This window comes from Prionailurus bengalensis, chromosome C1, assembly GCF_016509475.1.
Source record: "Prionailurus bengalensis isolate Pbe53 chromosome C1, Fcat_Pben_1.1_paternal_pri, whole genome shotgun sequence".
Classification (NCBI taxonomy): domain Eukaryota; kingdom Metazoa; phylum Chordata; class Mammalia; order Carnivora; family Felidae; genus Prionailurus; species Prionailurus bengalensis.
In genome coordinates, this window is record NC_057345.1 from 178067869 (window position 1) to 178089828 (window position 21960).

General features: G+C 38.7%; 1 protein-coding gene across 5 annotated transcripts in view; it reads right to left on the reverse strand.

The window, feature by feature from the left end:
- Positions 1–21960, reverse strand: part of HIBCH (3-hydroxyisobutyryl-CoA hydrolase) — a 95804-nt gene that overhangs the window by 15851 nt on the left and 57993 nt on the right. For 4 of the 5 annotated variants that reach the window (XM_043577309.1, XM_043577306.1, XM_043577305.1 and 1 more), the window contains 5 exons: positions 14357–14502; positions 12194–12280; positions 9313–9408; positions 8049–8107; positions 7278–7359 (listed from right to left, as the gene is read on the reverse strand). In XM_043577309.1, coding sequence (XP_043433244.1) covers positions 7278–7359; positions 8049–8107; positions 9313–9408; positions 12194–12280; positions 14357–14502 — 470 coding nt within the window. The remainder of the gene's footprint in view (positions 1–7277; positions 7360–8048; positions 8108–9312; positions 9409–12193; positions 12281–14356; positions 14503–21960) is intronic. The other variant, XM_043577307.1, reaches the window with a different exon arrangement.

A 21960-nucleotide genomic window follows, 5' to 3' on the forward strand; every position in this document is an offset into this window, starting at 1 on the left:
CAAGGTCCACTGGGAAAGAACATTCCCCTTCCTGGAGTACTTCTGGAAGGTGCCAGCAAAAGGCCTTTCATTGGTAGGGGACAGAGGTACACACAGAAAGCATATAACCTTGTTACTGCTTTTAGTGGTGCTACACCCCAGACCCCCACGCACCGCACAGGTGTGGAACTATTTTTCTGGGACAAAGGATGTCAGACACAGTATGGAGAGGATCTACTCTGGGGTGGGGGGGGTGGTCCATGCTGTGTCAAATCCCTTAAGATTTCGCATTTTAGATCCCAGCTGTGCACCAAAGAAAAAAAATGCAGGAAAGCTGTTGCTCAGGGCCAGGTGACTGCCCTCACTATTCTGTGAAGGTTTCCCGAATAGCGGGGGGAGGGGGAGAAAAGACAGTAGGGTGGCACCATTTCCCACCCCCCCCAACACCAACATGGTGGTACTTCAAAGGGCAACACAATGGTCCCCAGTGCAGGTGGGACCAGCTTACACTAAACCCCACTGCCTCCTGTGCCTGGCAACTGCTTATTTACTGGGGCAAGACTGACTCTGAGCCAAAGCATGCAGACCTCTCCTCCAGAAGACCAGCACAGTAAGCATCCCCGTGTACCAAGTGCACTGAAAATCAAATGCTTCAAAGCATCACCTGCAGTTCTGGTGGAAATAGAATCAGGCTTACTTTTTTTTTCCTTTCTTCTTTTTTTCTTTTGGAATCAGGCTTATACATTTTTGTCTTTTACATTTCCTCTTCTCTCTCTTTTTTTTTTTATCAGGATTTTTTTTCCTTTCTTTTTTTTCCGTCCTTTTCCTTTGGAATCAGTATCATATTTTTTGACTCTGTTTTTTTTTTTTTTCTTTCATTCCTTTTCCTTCTCTCTCTTTTTTTTATCAGGCTTTTTTTCTTCCTTTTTTCCCCCCCAGGCTTATTTTAACAAACAAATTAAAGCACACTGAATTAAAGGTCCAACCCCCCCCCCCACCCCCAAGCAAGGAGGAGCTCTGCAGCTGACTGACCAGTGGGAAAGCACAGCCAATCTGCAACAGTACAGTATACACAGTTTACACCAGACACACTTCCTGAAGTGCCAGGCCCTGGACAGTGTATGACCCCCTTTTAATGTAGTAGCATTACTCTCACGTGCAGGAAACGTAACAAGCTTTCAAAACATGCAAAACACAAAAACTTAGCCAAAATGACAAGATGGAGGAATTCTCCCCAAAAGAAAGGTCAAGAAGAAATCCTAGCCAGGGACTTGCTCAAAACAGACATAAGCAATATTATCTGAACAAGAATTTAGAACATCAGTCCTAAGACTACTAGCTGGGCTTGAAAAAGCATAGAAGACACCAGAAAAACCCTTGCTGCAGAGATCAAAGACCTAAAAACTAGTCAGGCTAAAATAAGAAATGTGATAACTGAGATGCAAAATCAACATGATAGAGTCACAATGAGGAATGAAGCAGCAGAGGAGAGAATAGGTGATACAGAAGATAAAATTATGTAAAATAATGAAGCTGAAAAGAAGGAAACAAAACTATTAGATCGTTAGGGAACTCTACAATTCCATCAAGCGAAACAATATAGGTATCATAGGAGTCTCCAAAGAAGAGGATTGGGAAAAAGGGGTAGAAGGCTTATTTGAACAAATTATAGCTGAGGATCTCCCTAACCTGGGGAAGGAAACAGGCACTCAAGCCCAAAAGGCACAGAGAATTCTCCTCAAGATCAACAAAAACAGGTCAATAGCACAACATATCATAGTGAAACTTGCAAAATACAAAGATAAAGAGAGAATTGTGAAAGCAGCCAGGGACAAAAGGTCCTTAACCTCCAATGGTAAACACATAAGGTTAGCAGCAGATCTATCCACTGAAACGTGGCAGGCCAGATGGCAGTGGCAGAAAATATTCAATGTACTGAATGGGAAAAATATGCAGCCAAGAATGCTTTATCCAGCAAGGCTGCCATTCAGAACAGAAGGAGAGACAGAGGTTCCTAGACAAAAACTAAAGGGGTTTGTGACCGTTAAGCCAGCCCCGCAAGAAATTTTAAGGGGGACTCTTTGGGTACAGACAGAAACCTCCCCCAACCTCCAAAAAAACAAAACAAAACAACAACAACAACAACAACAACAAAGCATCAAAGACCAGAAAGGACCAGAGAATCACCAGAAACACCAACTCCACAGGTAACACAATGGCACTAAATTTACATCTTTCAATAATCACTCTGAATGTTAATGGACTAGATGCCCTAATCAAAAGACCTAAGGTTTCAGAATGAATAAAAAAACAAGATCCATCTATATGCAGCTTACAAGAGACTTATTTTAGACCTAAAGACACCTGCAGATTGAAAGTGAGGGGATGGAAAATCATCTATCATGGTAATGGACATCAAAGGAAAGCCAGCATAGCCATAATTAGACAAACTACATTTTAAAACAAAGATTTTATCAAGAGATGAATGAAGAAGGGCATTATATCATAATTAAGGGGTCTATCCATCAAGAGCAGCTAACAATTGTAACTATACCCACAATTTGAAAGCACTCAAATATATAAATCAATTAATAACAAACTCATTGATAATGACACAATAATAGCAGGGGACTTTAACATCCCACTTACAACAAAGGGCAGATGACCTAAACAAGGAAGATCATCAACAAGAAAACAATGGCTTTGGTGGTGTTGTTTTTTATTACAATTTTTTTTAATGCTTATTTATTTTTGAGAGAGAGAGAGAGAGAGAGAGAGAGAGAGAGAGAGAGAGCAAGCACACACACGCGAGCTGGGGAGGGGCAAAGACAGAGGGAGACACCGAATCCGGAGCAGGATCCAGGCTCTGAGCTGTCAGCACAGAGCTCAATGACGGTCTCAAACTCCCGAACTGCGAGATCATAACCTGAGCCAACGTCAGATGCCCAAATGACTGAGCCACCCAGATGCCCAATGTAAACAATAGCTTTAAATGACACATTACACCAATGGGCTTAACAAACATATTCAGAACATTTCATCCTAAAGCAGCAGAATATATATTCTTCTCAAGTGCACATGGAACATTCTACAGAATAGATTACATACTGGGTCACAAATCAGCCCTCAACAAATATAAAAAGATCAAGATCATACCATACAGATTTTCAAATCACAATGCAATGACTTGTAATTAAACACAAGAAAAAATTTGGAAAGCCCTCAAATACATGGAGGTTAAAGGGTATCCTACCAAAGAGCGAATGAGTTACCAGGAAATTAAAGAATAAAAAAATAATGGAAGCAAACAGAAATGAAAATATGACAGTCCAAACTCTTTGGGATGTAGCAAAGGCAGTGTTAAGAGGAACGTATATTACAATTGAGGCCTATCTCAAGAAGCAAGAAAGATCCCAAATCTTGCACCTAAGCAAGAAAGGTGCCCAAAGATCTGGCACCTAAAGGAGCCAGAAAAGGAGTATAGAAAGCCTAAAGCCAGCAGAAGGGAAATAATAAAGATTACAGCAGAAGTAAACAATCTAGAAACAGCAACAACAACAAAAACAGTAGAACAGATCAACAAAACCAAGAGCTGGTTCTTTAAAAGAATAAACAAAATTGATAAACCTTTAGCCAGATTTATCAAAAAGAGAAAGGATCCAAATAGATAAAATCACAAAGGAAAGAGGAGATATCACAATAAACATTACAGAAATACAAATTAAGAGAGAATACTATGAAAAATTATATGCCAGCAAACTGGGGAATCTGGAAGAAATGGACAAAATCCTAGAAACCTGCAAAGTACCAAAACTGAAAAAAGAAGAAATGGAAAATCTGAAGAGACCTGTAACCAGCAAAGAAATTCAATCAGTAATCAAAAATCTCCCAACAAATATAAAACCTCCTAGAGTCCTGGGCCAGATGGCTTCCCAGGGGAATTCTACCAGACATTTAAAGAAGATTTAATACCTATTCTCAAACTGTTCCAAAAAATAGAAATGGAAGGAAAGCTTCCAAACTCATTCTATGAAGCCAGCATTACCTTGATTCCAAAACCAAAGACCCCACTAAAAAGAATTATAGGCCAATATCCCTGATAAACCTGGGTGCAAAAATTCTCAACAAGATACCAGCAAAGTGAATTCAACAGTACATTAAAAGAATTATTCACCATGATCAAGTAGGAGTTATTCCTGGGCTGCAGGGCTGGTTCCATATTCACAAATCAGTCAATGTTATACACCACATTAATAAAAGAATAGATAAGAACCATATGATCCTGTTAATAGATGGAGAAAAAGCATCTGAAAAATACAGCATCCATTCTTGACAAAAACCCTCAACAAAGTAGGGACAGATGGAAAATACCTCAACATCATCAAGACCATATATGAAAGACACACAGCTAATATCTTCCTTAACAGGGAAAGACTGAGAGCATTTCCCTTATGGTTAGGAACAAAGCATTTCCCTTATGGTTAGGAACAAAATAAAGATGCCCACTCTCACCACTACTATTTAAGACTAGAAGTCTTAGCCTTAGCAGTCAGGCAACAAAAAGAAATAAAGGGCATACAAATTGGCAAGGAAAAAGTCAAACTTTCAGTATTTGCAGACGACACGATACTCTATATGGAAAACCCAAAAGACTCCACCAAAGAATTGCTACAACTAATGCATGAATTCAGCAAAGTTGCAGAATATAAAAACAACGTTCAGAAATCTGGTGCATTTCGAACAATAATGAAGCAGCAGAAAAAGATATCAAGGAATTGATTCCATTTATAATCGCACCAAAAACAATAAGATACCTAGGAATAAACCTAATTAAAGAGGTAAAAGATCTGTATTCTGAAAACTACAGAAGACATGAAAGAAGTTGAAGAGGACACAATGAAATGGAAAAACATTCCTTGCTCATGGATTGGAAGAACAAACATTGTTGAAATGTCTATACTGCCCAAAGCAATCTACACACTTAATGGAATCCCTATCAAAATATCACCAGCATTCTTCGCAGAGCTAAAACAATCCTAAAATTTGTACAGAACCACAACAGACCCCAAATAGCCAAAGCAATCCTGAAAAAGAAAAACAAAACTGGAGGAATCACAAGTCTGGATTTCAAGCTATATTACAAAGCTGAGGTCATCAAGACAGTATGGTATTGGCACAAAAACAGACATATAGATCAAAGGAACAGAATAGACAACCCAGAAATTGACCCACAACTATATGATCAACAAATCTTTGACAAAGCAGGAAAGACTATCCAATGGAAATAAGGTCTCTTCAACAAATGGTGTTGGGAAAACTGGATGGCAACATGCAGAAAAATTGGAACACTTTCTTACACCAGACACATTCAAAATGTATGAAAGAGCTAAATGTGAGACAGGAAACCATCAAAATCCTACAGAAGAACACAGGTAGCAATCTCTTTAACCTCTGCTAGAGCAACTTTTTAGTGCACATGTTGCCAAAGGCATGGGAAACAAAAGCAAACATGAACTACTGGGACCTCATCAAGATCTTCTCTGCACAGAGAAGGAGACAATCAACAAAACTCAAAGACAGTCTATACAATGGGAAAAAATATTTGTAAATGACATATATGATAAAGGGTTAGTATCCAAAATCTATAAAGAACTTATCAAATTCAACACCCAAAAAACAACCAACCAGTAAAGAAATGGGCAGACGTCATGAATAGACATTTTTCCAAAGAAGATATCCAGATGGCCAACAGACACATGAAAAGATGCTGAACATCACTCATTATCAGGGAAATACAAATCAAAACCACAATGAGATACCACCTGGCACCTGTCAGAGTGGCTAAAATTAACACAAGAGACAACAGGTGTTAGTAAGGATGCAGTGAAAGAGGAACCCTCTTGCACTGTTGATGGGAACACAAACTGGTGCAGCCACTCTGGAGAACAGTATGGAGGTTCCTCAAATAGTTAAAAATAGAATTACCCTATGATCCAGCAATTGCACTAGGTATTTACCTGAAGGATACAAAAATACAGATTGAAAGGGGTACATGCACCCTGATGTTTATAGCAGCATTATCAACAATAGCCAAACTATGGAGAGAGCCCACATGTCCATCAACTGATGAGTGGATAAAAAAGATGTGGTGTACACACACACACACACACACACACACACACACACACACAGGAGTATCAGGCATCAAAAAGAATGAAATCTTGCCATTTGTAATGACATGAATGGAGCTAGAATGTATTATACTAAGCAAACTAAGTCAATCAGCAAAGTAAGTCAAATACCATAATTTCATTCATATGTGGAATTTAAGAAACAAAACAGGTGAATATATGGGAAGACAGGGAGGAGAAAAGAGGGAATCAAATCATAAGAGACTCTTAATGATAGAGAACAAACAGAGTTGATGGAGGGAGGGAGGTGGGTGGGAGATGGGCTAGATGGGTGATGGGTACTAAGGACAGCACTTGTGATGAGCACTGGGTGTTATAAGTAAGTAATGAATTACTGAATTCTATTCCTGAAACCAATATTGCACTGTATATTAACTAAGATTTGAATTAGAAAAAAGAAAAAGAAAGTATAAGGGAACACTTTTTTTCTTTCCTTTATGTAGAAGTCTGAAATATTCCAAGTTTCATAATCATATTGTAGTTCCAAGCACATCAGTATCCAGTGTGCACTCCTTTATACAAAAACACCTTTTCTTCTGCTGTTACCTGTTGAGTCACCTTGTAGAAAGATCAAAGTGTGCCTAACACTGACGAACACTGCTTAAAATTCAGCCATGGCTATGGATGGGGCCTCTTACTAGTTTGAAAAGGATCATTTTTTTTTTATTTTTATCACTGTTGCTTAGAAAGACCATATATTGATCTGCTGCATATTAAATAGAATATATAGATTAAAGGCACAAATTGCAATATATTATAAGAAGACTATTCTCCAATGACCCAGCCTTTCTAATAAAAATGTCCTTAAATGTTTCTCCCCAGGACAAGGAGGACTACAGGGAGATGAAGCATGCTTACTGAAGTCTCTGTTACAGTCACAGGACCTAAAAACAGCTCAGCTTTGCTATAAACATCCAGCAGGTAGACAAGACACTTGGGTATAGATAAAGGTTTTGTGAAATTGCTTTCTGAGGCTCAAATGAGCTCAGGAAAAAAAAAAAACAAAAAACTGTGCAGTGTCACCACCATGGAGATCTGATGCCCTTCAAGGAGGTTTCCCTATCACAAAATCCACCACACTCAGAGCAGAAATGATCCATACATTACCTTCAACTGTTCTAAGGCAAAAGATGAACCATCTTGCTGTAAATTTTCAATAATCTGTTCCACAGTATTGGCTGAGAAGCAACTATAAAAAAGGAAACACATGATTTCACCAATCTGCAAGCAATTTCTTCTTTCCAAAATAGCAATGAATATAAACACAGGCTTTCCCCAAACTGCATTTCAATAATGAAAAAATTTCCAAGATACTTTACAGGATGATGAAATAAAACACTGCTTCTCTGGGTGTTTGCAGTCTGCTTTCATTAATTCAACACAAAGCCAAATTTTTCTTTTTTTTGCTTTCTTGCTCTATTATATGTAAATAAATATTGTAACTGTGAAAAACTGATGCTTCTAAAATTAGAAGTAGATGTCTTATTTTCCAGTAATTTTCCTCCTCTTATGTTCCTTAAGCCAGTCTGTCAATCTCTCAAGTCACTGCACAAAAAAATTCTTGGCTGATCAGCTTCATAAGAACTCTGTAAAAAATGACTTTACAAAAATAAAAGATAATTCAATTGTTATTTTCTAGCCTCTTTCCCATTAAAAAAAGATGTTTTGCACTAAAATGAATCAGCATGATAAAGTATATGGATTTAATCCCTCTGAAAGAGTAAGCAAGAAGCTACTTTAAAAAGTGAAAATAAAAGCACTATGCTATCTAATCTCAGAATTCAGTGCATTTCCAAACACAATGTAATAACGTTAGCAAATTCAATTTAATACAGTCCTTCCAAAAGAACAAATATACTAAGACCTCTCTTTAAGTACCTGTTTATTTTGTCCATGTGTTCCTCAAGTATAAAAGACTTGTCTTGATCAATCTTGGACTGTTTGGGGAAAAAAAAAATCTCATAATTAACTTGAAGTAACCCAAATCTTCTAAAAATCCTTTAAAATGTCATCAAATTTAATAATACACTTTGAGTCAAATTATCACTTTCAGTCAAATTATATCCAACAAGCTCATAAATAACTGAAAATCCAGACTGTATTTTTCCAGAGTAGGCCTTAAAAGTGTGAAAGGCAAAATATGTTCTTGTATTTTTATGTAGAATTCATTATATATGCTACATCATTAAAATATGTCAATGAATTAAGCATTTTAAGGGACCTGAGAAATCATCCTGTCCAAATTTCCATTTGGTATGGAAATTCCTACAACATGACTGTTATCTCTGTAGCGCTGACCTCCAGGGACAGAAAACAGTACCTCAGGAAGGAACTCACAAAGGATTGAACAATTAGGATTTTTTTTTTTTTATTCTGGACCAAACTAGTCCTTTCCTGTTTATAGTGCTAGTTAATCCTACTTCCACCTCTCTTCTCACACAGAACAGTTTTGTGTTCCCTCACAAACCAGGTCCAGTCCTTCTACATTAGCTACAGGTATGACTGGGTCATAGCAAAGTATAGCAGGGCTCCACATATCCTTGTTTGTTCTGGGTACAACACTTTTACTAATAAGACTAAGCCTGAGTTAGTTTTCAGGCAGTTCTATTATGCTGCTATTTTTTTTTTTTTTTTTTTTTAAATTTTTTTTTTTTCAACGTTTATTTATTTTTGGGACAGAGAGAGACAGAGCATGAACAGGGGAGGGGCAGAGAGAGAGGGAGACACAGAATCGGAAACAGGCTCCAGGCTCTGAGCCATCAGCCCAGAGCCCGACGCGGGGCTCGAACTCGCGGACCGCGAGATCGTGACCTGGCTGAAGTCGGACGCTTAACCGACTGCGCCACCCAGGCGCCCCAGCTGCTATTTTTTTTAAACCAGTCCCATTGTAGGCTACATTTCTCCCGTGCTATACTTTATAAATGTGGTACTGTGGATGGAAATTCAAAATTTTCACTTATCTCTATTGTGATCCTGTGATTTAAAATAAGAAATACAAGGGCAACCAGCTGGCTCAGTCAGTAGAGCATGTGACTCTTGATTTTGGAGTTGTGGGTTTGAGCCCTAACTTGGAGGTAGAGATTACTTAAAAATAAAATCTTAAAAAAATATAAAAAAATACATATTTAGTCTTTGCCCATACATTTGTTCTTTGTTGCTGGCTCTTAGCTCCCCCAAACCTTGGAATTTCTCTAAACAGGGCATCGTTTTGTAGTATTTGGTCTTTTGTCCTGGGTTCCTAAAATAAAGGTGAAATGGGTCTTTTGTTATTCATAACAAGCCCCTTCCAACCACACTAGAGTTCAAGTTAATGAGGGGACTTTTGGAAAAGAAAGGGCTGACTTCCAGGGAAACCAACCAGTGATTAGAGGGTGAGACTGAAAGTCCCTCCCCCACACTAGTACCACCTCCCCACTTCCCTCCATCTCCAGTGAGGGGAAAGAGGTTGTGGACTGAGTTCAGTCACCAATGGCCAATAGTTTAATCAACAGTGAGTACGTAATAAAGCCTCCATAAAAATCCAAGAGGATGGAGAGCTTCCAGGTTAGTGAACACATCTCCAAGTGGGCAGAGTGGTACACCCCAACCTCACTGGGACAGAAGCTCCTGGGCTTGAGACCCTTCTAGACCTTGCCCTGTGTACCATTTACTGGACTATTCATTCGTATCTTTTACTGTATCCTTTATAATAAGCCCAAAACACTGTTTCCCTGAGTTCTATGAGAAATTCTGGCAAATTATCAAACCCAAGGAAGGGGTCATGAGAACCCCAATTTATGGCCAACCAGTCAGAAGTGACAAGTTGGGACTTGTGACTGGCATCTGAAATGGGGTCGGTTTTGTGGGACTGAGACATTAGGGTGTGGTATCTGATGCTAACTCCAGGTAGACAACATTAGGATTAAAAGTGACTACTGGACATCCATCTGGTGTTGCAGAGAATTGCTTGATGTGTGCACACACATTTGGTGTCAAAAGTGTTATGAGTGTGGTAGTAGTGGGAGAGTAAAGGAAAACATAGGGAGTGATTTTTTTAATCCATATTCTTTCACCTAATTTTTTTTTTTTAGTTTCAAGTCAATTTGATCAAAATGCTGTCAAGTCTCATCCAATTCACTGAGAAAAATTCTAAAAAACTGAAAAAGGCCAACATGACTTTATTTATAGACTAATACCCTCAAATTTAACAGAACTGTTTGATAAGGCCCTTCAACTCCCACACACTATAATTCATGCTATATTTACCCAACATGAGAGACTGTCAAATGCTTTGACAAAAATCTGGTGAAATCCTCATGTGCTCTGTGTTCACAGTCACAGCACTGAACATTCAGGGGCTCTGTGAATCCATATTCATGTTCTTGAGTTCTGGATAAAATTCTTATACTATTTTTCTAAAGATTTCCTCCCCTCTCACTTCTCTGTTATGAATTCCTAATAATAAGATATTAGACCTCCTGGAATAATACCTCTAATCTTCCTTTCTCTTCATTTTCCATGTTATTAACCTTTCTGTCTTGTTACAGTTTTCTTCCACCTTCAATTTTAATCTAATCTGTTGTGAGGTTTTTCCCTTTTGTTAAGCACACTTCTCTTTTATTCTTTGACTACTTTATTTTATTACTTTTATTTTTAATTTTTATTTTTGAGAGAGAGAGAGACAGAGCATGAGTGGGGGAGCAGCAGAGAGTGGGAGACAAAGAATCTGAAGCAGGCCCCAGGCTCTGAGCTGTCAGCACAGAGCCTAATGCGGGGCTCGAACTCTCAAACCACAAGATCATGACCTGCTCAACCAACTGAGACACCCAGACGTCCCTGAATACTTTACTTCTGTTCTTATTTCACAGATGAAATATTTTCCTCTTATCAGAACCATAAAAGTTTTAACAGCTATAGTTTTTCTTCCTTTCCTTCCTCCCTCTTTCTCTTTCTCCTCCCTGCATTGTCTGCTTGTTTCAAGTGCCTTCTTTGTTTTTACACTTAGCATAAAAAATTTTAGTGTGAAGTATTACAATTAAGTAGCTTTATGTGTAAAGTCAATCGTAGTTATAGGATTATCAATTGTCGGAAGCATTACAGAATTACAGATATCAGGCAAAGACCTGGATGTTTCCTGGAGGCGGGGGGGGGGGGGGGGAGGTGGAGACAGTCTTCAAGTGGCAACATCTATAGTTTTTTTCTTTTTCTTCAAATGTACTGCTTGAGGGGCGCCTGGGTGGCTCAGTCGGCTAAGCGTCCGACTTCAGCTCAGGTCATGATCTCGCGGTCCGTGAGTTCGAGCCCCGCGTCAGGCTCTGTGCTGACAGCTCAGAGCCTGGAGCCTGTTTCGGATTCTGTGTCTCCCTCTCTCTCTGACCCTCCCCCGTCCACATTCTCTGTCTCAAAAATAAATAAATGTTAAATAAATAAATAAATTTAAAGTAGCTGCCCTCATCCTTCTGTTTTCAGCCTTCCAAAATATTGACATCTCATGCCTGCCACTTTCTCCTTTTCTGTTCTTTGTGGATTTGCACCTTATTTATTCCTTCATTACAATTAAGTGGGGTTTTAGAAGGGAGCATGTATTCAACCCATCAAGTTTAATAAAAAGTCATATAACATTTTTAGAGTTTTGGCTCTTAAAAGAAAGTTAAATAACATAAGTAGGAATTACAAGTGACACTGTGATATATTTCATTATTATATTTAGATATGTACCAGAGTTTCACTTTAGCAGCTCAACAGGGTCAACACTGAACCATCCATTACAGACATGTCACAGTGCACTGTAAAAAGCCCTTGCAAGGGCCAATCACAAGGTTATGCACTGATATTCACCAGCAATGAGAAGATAAGCTGTGCAGTTGTGCAGCAAAGAAGTCGTCTTCTCAGATGACTATCCTAACAATTGTGAAGCAGTGATCCTTCCATCAAGCTTTAAAGAAAATTAATCTCAGCATATTTATATCCAGCAACTGCTAATTGTTTAATCACTCCCTCTTCCCCATGAATTAAAATCTGAGGTTAGAATACTGAAAGATTACCTTTGTGTGGTAAGCTTCTAAGACATCTGCAATATTTTCTTTTGAAGGTGATTTTAGGGCTATCAAATCTTCTTCTAACATGCCCAACTAAAAGAAGAAAAAAAAAAGAAAACACTTGAAACCCAAAAGAAACAGACTTTTTTTAGAAACCTTATATTCTTTTTAAAAATACTTGTCTTAAAATTATGATGTGCTCTCTTCAGCTGAATCAGTGAAGGAAATTTTCTCTGAAGCTGAATCCACACACATTCCCACACAGCACATACCTTGCAAGGAATTGGATAAAGATGGAAGAAAATAAAGAGGAGAAAGAGAGACATTCATCTTTGTTTCTCTCTGGCTATTAGACACTTGAAATGCAGTATTGCAACCAAAGATCTGAATTACAAATTTTAACTAAAATTGCCACATGTGACTAATGGCTACTATAGTCAATGCACAGCTATACCATACAGCCACACTTAACTCTCCATCTATATCCCTCACATACCTGTTCTAAGCTCAACAAATGGGACTTTTTATTGTTTCCAAAACATACCAAATGCTTTCCTGCCCATGAGCTTGCTCATTACATATTTTCTCTATCCAGAATGCCTTTTCCTGACAAAACTCATCTTAAGGCTTAGCTGAACTGCAACCTCTGTGGGAAAACTTCCAGTCCCTTCTTAGAAGTAAGTTTTCCCTCCTTTCAATCCACTGAGTACTTTCTCTGTATGACAGAGAAGGGAATAGGTTGTGCATTAGCACTGTCTCCCATCCTTAACTAAATTCCGCTCTATTCAAGATTGTCCCTCCAGAAGAGATAATGGACTCCTATGTTTGCTTCCTATTACACCTAAAGAGAAGAATGGGACCGCCCCCTATTCAATGTGACTGTGGATGCCCATAACATGGAGAAAGATCTGAAACTTCAAGTAAATGTGATAGAAGGCCCTCCTAACAGTGTACAGGAAACAATTTTCAACTTTGTGTAGTTTATATTTTTTTTTCTTAATGTTTATTTATTTTTGAGAGAGACAGAGACAGAATGCGAGTGGGTTAGGGGCAGAGAGAGAGGGAGACACAGAATCCGAAGCACACTCCAGGCTCTGAGCTGTCAGCACAGAGCCTGACGCAGGGCTCAAACTCACGGACCGCGAGATCATGACCTGAGCCAAAGTTGGACACTCAACCGACTGAGCCACCCAGATGCCCCTGTACTTTGTACTTTTTTATAATATTCCTTCTCCTATCCCAAAACATCTCCTTCAAGATCAGATATTCATTTAGAGAGCTATGTGCATCCTGGAAAGCTAAGTTCACCCCATAGTTCCAGAAATGGAACACATTAATGGAGCACATTAGCAAAGTGGGCTAGTTGATACAGGCTAACCCACTTTCGGGTTCAAGGGTGATATAAGCCAGTTCAATGAGAGTGAGCTAAGCCAGCTGAAGCAGAATAAATCCCAAATCTCTTATTGGGAATTCTGAGGCAAAACCACATTGAATTGGATTTTCTCTTACATTTACCACAACGAGATTCAACTACTATGGTAGAAACTGCCATCCCCATTTGGAAATGAGAAAACTGGGTGATAAAGAAGCTAAATTCAACCTAGGATTTAAACTCAATCTGTCTGTCTGCAGTTCTTTGCCACTATGCTATACTGTGCTAAGAAAATTGGCCGCATTGTTAAAAAGAAGAGACAGATAAGCAACATGTGTCCCTTGCAACAGATACCCTTTAGAAAAGTTTTTAAGACTATTTTACAAATGGAACCCTTAAATGCACTGGTAAGGAAACTCACAATTGAGAAGACCTTTCAAAAATGTTTTTATAAAAGCCTATCTTTTTATATATAAATTTAAATCTTTATATATTAGGTTTTCTTAAAGAAGGTGTGGGTTTTTTTTGACCAAAGTGTAATTATTCATTAAAAATTAGGCACTGACGGTGTCAGGCAAAACAGCCCTGAATCCAGATATAATTTTCTCCATTTTGCACATAAGGAAACATGATTGGAGAGCTTAAATACTGTCTCAAAGGTCACACAGCTTTAAGCGGCAGATCCTGGATTCAGACCCATGTCTAACCAAAAGCCTGTGATCTCAACCACTCATAATGCCTCCATGTACAATAGGAATTATTCTAACAACACAAAATGCAATCATCCAAGCAATTACCTTTTCAGAATCCACAAAATGTGTTGCAATTCCTGCTGCATACACATCTCTTCCTTTCAGTCTGAATCCTGTTAATGCAAGGAAGTAACCAAGTTTTCCTTGAAGTCGTGGCAAGAAATAACCTCCACCCACATCAGGGAAGAGTCCTGTAATAAAATAATGGAAAGAGATATCGACTCAAATGAAAAAAAGAATGGAACTCTTTGAGATCAGATGGCCATCTCTCTCCGGAATTTCAATCTATACTAAAAATATTACTAAACTAAATACTACCCAATGCAATCAAAATCACAAAAGATTTGCTATTAAATTGTGCTAACTTGAGGTTTTTTTCAAAATTTTCACATCTTACTGCCATACAAGTCAAAGTATTTGACAGCATAATTTTCTACATATAAGTAGTACTCAATAAACACTACCTAAAGTTTCCTATTTTTGATCATCTCTGAAATAGTCAAAACCGAAAGAATACTTTCTTTCCAAATGATAAGCAAAGAAAAAATATGCATAATCCAATATTATGTGAAAATTCATTATTATTTAAGTCAGTCTATTCCATTAGTCAATGATATAATATTCAAGATATTTAAAGCGATGCCATAACCTTTAGTCCTACGAAGAACAAGTTTACACCTAACAAAATCACTTGCAGTAACTCTTTTCTTAGCCATCTTTTTTTAATTCCCTTATTAAAAATTCCTTATTAAAAATGACTGAAAGTAGCATATGCAAATATTTGCCAGTACTTTTTGGTATTTAAGAGCTCCTTAAATAACTGTGACCCTCTTGTTTTATAATCCATGTATCTATTTTAAGATTGCTTCATTTATTCAAGTTGAGACTAGAACACAGGCATTCAAATTCTTCCCAATTCTACTTGACAAAAAAGTTCTTAGACTTGAAAGAATTACCATTCTACTCTAAATATCTCTTAGCATCTCAAATAAAAAAGGTCTAAGAGGGAATTCATGAGTTCCCCCAACTGCCATCATCTCCCTTCCAATATCACTCACCTCAATAAAGCAAGCACACAGCCATCCAGCCTGGACACCTTCTTCTCATACCACCCCTTTAGCACCCACCAGTGACTATGACCTATTGATTCCTCCTCCAGAAAGTTCTCCCTACAATGAATGGCCAGAGTGATTTTTTTTTAATTTTTTAATGTCTATTTATTTTTGAGAGAGAGAGAGAGAGAGAGAGAGAGAGCGAGCGAGCAAGTAGGGAAGGGGCAGAGAGATAGGGAGACACAGAATCTGACACAGGCTCCAGGCTCTGAGCTGTCAGCACAGAGCCTGATGTGGGGCCCGAACCCACAACTGTGAGATCATGACCTGAGCTGAAGTCAGATGCCCAACTAACACCCAGGCACCCCACCAGAGTGATCTTTTTAATTACACAAATCTTGATCATGTTTTGCCTTCTACTGCTTAAAACTCTTCCATAACTCTTCCAGAAAGTCTATCCCTCTTAGATTAAAACTAACACTTTCAAAGTCTTCAAGGCCCCCAACCACTTTTTCAAATACATCTCTTACTATACTCACTCACTACATTCCAGCCACTCTGTTCTTCTTTCAGTTCCCCAACATTCTATACTCTACATACATTCTACAACACATATACTACCTTCCCCACAGCCTCAGCAGCACTCTTCACAAGTGAAAAAATACTTTGTCCTGAAGTACTTTCCTCTGCTCCAGGGTAACACATTCTCTCTTTTTGCCCCTGCCTCAGTGGCTGCTTCTTTCCATCCCCTACTGCCGGGTCCACTTCCCTTGCTTGACCTCTACATGCTGCTATGCCTAGGCTTGACCTTAGGCTATCCCTACCTCCCTACACACATATTTCCTCAGCACTTTTGGCTCTAGATAACATCTGTATGCTCTTAAGTCCCTGTTATGGACTGAACTGTGTCCCCCACAAAATTTTTAAACTGAAGACTTGACCCCCCCCCCCACCATGTGACAATTTGGATATAGGCCCTCTAAAAAGATAAAGTTAAATGAGGTTATAATGCTAGGCCCTAATCCAGTACAACTGATCTTTATAAGAAGAAGACAACAGCACTAGAAGCACAGACACACAGGAAAGGCCATGTGAGGACACAGCAAGAAGGCAGCTATCCAGAAGCCAAGGAGAGAAGCCTCAGGCGAAACCAAACCTTCCAATACCTTGGTCTTAGACTTCCAGCCTCCAGAACTGTGAAAAGTAAATGTTGTTTACATCACCAGTCTGTAGTATTGTTACTGCAGTCCTAACAGACCAATACGCTTCCAAATCTATATATCTAACTTATGCCTTTTCCCTTGAATAGGAAACTCTTTAGATCTGCATTCTAGACATAAGCACATGGATAATAAGCACCTCAAATATAACATGGCAAAAACACAATATGATTCCCAAAAACCCTCTAACTACATGGCTCCTTCCCTAATCAGCCTCATCCATCCAGCCACACAAGCTAAACACCTTGGAATTATTCCTGATTCATCACATGAGTAAGCCATTTCACTCCAAAACATTTTTCAAATCTATTTTATTCCAACATATAGTTCCATACTACCCCAAGCCAAAATCACCCTCTTCTAGACCTGTGCTATCCAAAAGAATTTTCTGTGATGATGAAAATGTTCTATAATCTATGCTATCTAATATGGTAGGCACTAGACAGAATGTGGCTATTAAACACTTGAAATGTGGCTGGTGTGACTAATGAACTAAATTTATTTTAATTTAATTTATATTTAAATAGCCATATGCGGCCAGTAGCTATAATATTATACAGCATAGCTCTAGATTAATATAATGACCTCCTAACAAGTCTCCTTGCTACCGCTCTTGTAACCCTATAATCCATTATCCTTAAAGTAGAATGATGGTATTAAAATGTAAATCAGACAAAGGGAGTTATGGTGGAGAAGTGGAGTGACCGGGATTTTCCTCATCCCTCCATCACAGCTGTACTAAGGTCAGATCACTTGGAACACCCAGGAAGTGGATCTGCAGAGTGGCAGAAGGATCTCCACAGTTGGAGGGAGACAGCTTGGCAGGATTGAGGTGCCTGTATGTGAATTGGGGGAGATAAAATGGCAGAGGTACAGAAGGGAGGGAAACCCTTTATGCAAAGACAAAAGGGAGAGAGAAGGGGGTTGTAAAAGTCAGCATTGAGGAAGGAATGGAAGAAAGACTAATTGTTAACAATTATGGTTCAGATAAGAAGAAAATATTTCATCTGTGAAATAAGAACAGTGGTTATAAAGTAAAGTAGTCAGGGGCACCTGGGTGGCTCAGTCGGTTGAGTGTCCAACTTCAGCTCAGGTCATGATCTCACCATTCCCGAGTTCAAGCTCTGTGTTGGGCTCTTTGCTAACAGCTCAGAGCCTGAAGCCTGCTTCAGATTCTGTGTCTCCCTCCCTCTCTGCCCCTCTCCTACCCATGCTCTCTCAAAAATAAACATTAAAAAAATTTTTTTAATGTCAAGAATCCAATAAAAAAAATACAAGACATTGGGGTGCCTGGGTAACTCAAATGGTTAAGCAGTCGACTCTTGGTTTTGGTTCAAGTCATGATCTCACAGTTCATGAGTTTGAGTCCCAAATAGGGCTCCACTTGGGATTCTCTCTCTCTCCCCCTCTCTCTGCCCCTCCCCTGGCATGCACGTGTGCTTTCTCTCTCTCTCTCAATATAAATAAACTTAAAGAAAATTGCAAGGCATTTAAAAAAGCAGGAAAATACTACCCATAATGAGGTGATAAAACAATCAAAATTGACACAGAATTGACATAACAAACATAAGAATTAGCAAACAAGAACATTAACACAGAATATCTTATAGGTTCAAAAAGTTAAGTAGAAACAGAAGATATAAAAAAGACATAAATGATACTTACAGAGATAAAAACCAAGATGAATGTATAAATAGAAAAATATCTGAATGGGAATTAAAGCAAATTACACTTAGTAAAAGATTAGTGAACTTGAAGACACAGGAATAGAAACTATTTAAATGAAAAAATGAAAAGCTTTCAAAGTAAACAATACGTTAATGAGTTTAATACAAGTTTAAATGGAGTTCCTGTAGGGGCGCCTGGGTGGCGCAGTTGGTTAAGCGTCCGACTTCAGCCAGGTCACGATCTCGCGGTCCCTGAGTTCGAGCCCTGCGTTGGGCTCTGGGCTGATGGCTCAGAGCCTGGAGCCTGTTTCCGATTCTGTGTCTCCCTCTCTCTCTGCCCCTCCCCCGTTCATGCTCTGTCTCTCTCTGTCCCAAAAATAAATGTTGAAAAAAAAAAAAAATTTTTTTTTAAATAAATAAATAAATGGAGTTCCTGTAAAGGGAGTGGGGGAAAGAAAAATACTTGAAGAAATAATGTCAACTTTGGAAAATTCAACAAAAACTATAAATCTAAGCTCAAGAAACACAAGCATAAGATGAAAAATACACCACAGCACATTATAATCATTTAGCCCCAAACAAATGATAAGTAGAAAATCTTAAGAGCAGCCAGAGATAATAAAAGCACACTTACAGAGGAACAAAGATGAGGAAAGCAGATTTCTCATGGCAAACATAAACAAGACAGCAATGCAACAACATCTTTAAAGTACTGAAATTTAAAAATCAGAATAGAATAAAATTGTATCCCTGGAGTCAAATCGCTGGCTTCAGCTTTCACCTTAGGAGATTAGAGAAAGAAGAGATGAAACCCAAAGGAGTAAAAGAAAGAAAATAGGATAAGATCAGACAACAAGAAAATAGAAAATGAAATTAAAAAGATGATTTCTGAGACCAATAAATAAACCTCTAATTAGAATGATCAGAAAAAAAATGAGAAGACACAAATTACTAATATCAAGCACTATAAAGTCTACAAAATACTAAAAAGGTAAGGGAATGTTATAAAAAACTTTACGCTCATAAACTGGACAAATTCCTTACAAGATCCACTGTACTAAAGCTTTTGCAAGAAATAGATAATCTGAATAGCCCTACATCTATTAAATACTTTGAAACTGCAGTCAAAAATCTTCTCACAGAGAAAAATTCAGGCCTCAATGGCTTCACTGATGAATTCTACCAAAGATAGAAAAAAATTATACTAATTCTACATAAACTCTTTGAGAAAATGAGGCCAGCATTACCCTCATACCAAAACAAAACAAGGACATTACACGAAAATCACAGACCAATGTCTTTCATGAACAGAGATGTAAAAATTCCAAATAAAATTTTAGTATACCAAACCTAAAAACATATAAAAAGCATAACACATCATATCAGACTGAGATTTATCCTAGTGATGCAGGGTTTAATGCAAAACCAATCAAAGTAATTCACCACTAACAAACTAAAAAGGAAAAATCAATAATCATCTCAACTAATGCAGAAAAAGTTTTGGCTTTAGAGATCCAAAATCCATTCCTAATAAAAACCCTCAGCGATTTAGGAATTGCTGATAAAGGACACCTGATAAAGGGCACCTAATGAAAAACTTATACCTAACCTCCTACTTGAAGGACTGGATGTTTTCCCTAAGACCAAGAACAAGGCAGGAATACCCACACTCAACACGTCTATTCAACATTGTATTGGAGGTTCTATCCAGTGCAAAAAACAAATAAGTAAATAAATACTATCCAGATTGGAAAGGAAAATGTAAAACTGACTTTATTTGTAAATGGTATAATTATTTATACAAAAAATCTAATACAGGGGCGCCTGGGTGGCTCAGTTGGTTAAGCAGCCGACTTCGGCTCAGGTCATGATTTCGTGGTCTGTGAGTTCGAGCCCCGCGTTGGGCTCTGTGCTGACAGCTCACAGCCTGGAGCCTGTTTCAGATTCTGTGTCTCCCTCTCTCTGACCCTCCCCTGTTCATGCTCTGTCTCTCTCTGTCTCAAAAATAAATAAACGTTAAAAAAAATTTTTTTAAAAATCTAATACAGCCTACAAAAAAAAATTCTACTAGAAATAATGAGTTTAGCAAGTTTGCAGAACACAAAGTCAGTATAGAATCAATTGTATTTCAGATGGCAGTCCAAGATGGTGGCTTAGGAAGAGCCTGAATTTGCCTTCTTCCACAGACATACCAGATCTAAATCTAAATATAGAGCAATTTTTGCAGAAAAAGAACCGAGAACTGATTGAACAGCTTCTGCACAAAAAATGATAGGGGAACCACATACATAAGAGTAGGAGAGACAGAGACATAGTAACCACAGGAACACCACTCCCAATGTGATAACTTGACGAAAGAAGGGATGTCACAGAGGGGCCCCTGCATAGACTCGCCAATACTGGGCACAGCAAAACAAAACAAAACAAAACATAGCTGTTAATCCACTAGTAACCCTAAGGCATCCACCAAATAGGCAGGGAACTGCTGGAACTCTCTGGGGTCAGAGGTGCCAGCAAGTACCACATTTTATATGCCCCCTCCAGCTTCATAGTGCAGATGGGAGCAGGGTCCAGGCACTCTAGTCAACTTAGTAGGGCTGCCCTAGCAAGTCCCAGGTTCCTAGCCCACAACAATTCCGGCTGTCCCCTGAAGGTGCCCACCACAGCCCCAGCTGTCCTGCCAAGGTAACCTCAGAGCAGCACACTCCTGGCCCATGTCTGCTCCACTCCAACCAGCCAAAGCTGCCAGACATACCAGTCTACACAGAGGATGCTCCTAACTCATGGCCACTTCTTCAAGACTAAAAGAGGGAGGTAGCTATTCTACTTCACAGGAGACACACACACACACACACACACACACACACACACACACACACAGTCAAACAAGAGGAGGAGACACAGGAGTATGTTCCAGACAAAAGAAGATAAAATCTTGGGGTGGGGGAGGGGGGACCTTAATGAAACAGAGATAAGTAATTTACCTGATAAAGAGTTCAAAGTAATGGTCATAAAGACCCTCACTGAACTCAAGAATGAACAAACTTCAACACAGAGTTAGAAAATATAGGAACCAAAGCTGAAGAATAACTGAAATGATATAGAAGAACAGGTCAGCATCTGGCAGAGTAGAAACTACCTAATCAGAACAGCAAAAAGAAAAAAGAATTTTATTTTTTTACATATATTTAAAAAAAAATTTTAATATTTAGTTTTGAGAAAGAGAGAGAGAAAGAGAGAGAGAGAGAGCACGAGTAGGGGAGAGATAGAGAGAGAGAGGTAGACAGAGAATCCGAAGCAGGCTCCAGGCTCCTAGCTGTCAGCACAGAGCCTGAGGCAGGGCTCGAACTCATGAACCGTGAGATCATGATGTGAACCGAAGTTGGGTGCTTAACTGACTAAGCCACTCAGGCGCCCCAAGAAAGAAGAATTTTAAAAAATGAGAGTGGATTTAGAGACTTCTAGGAAAATATCAAGTATACAAATATTCACATTATAGGGGCCCCAGAAGGAGAAGAGAGAGAGAAAGGGGCAGAAAACTTATTTGAGGAATTGATGGCTGAAAACTTCCCTAACCTGGGGAAAGAAACAGACATCCAGGTCCAAGAATCAAAGAATCCCAAACAAGATGAACCCAAAGAGACCCAAGCCAAGACATTATAATTAAAAAAAAGCAAAAGTTGGGGTGACTGGATGGCTTAGTCAGTTAT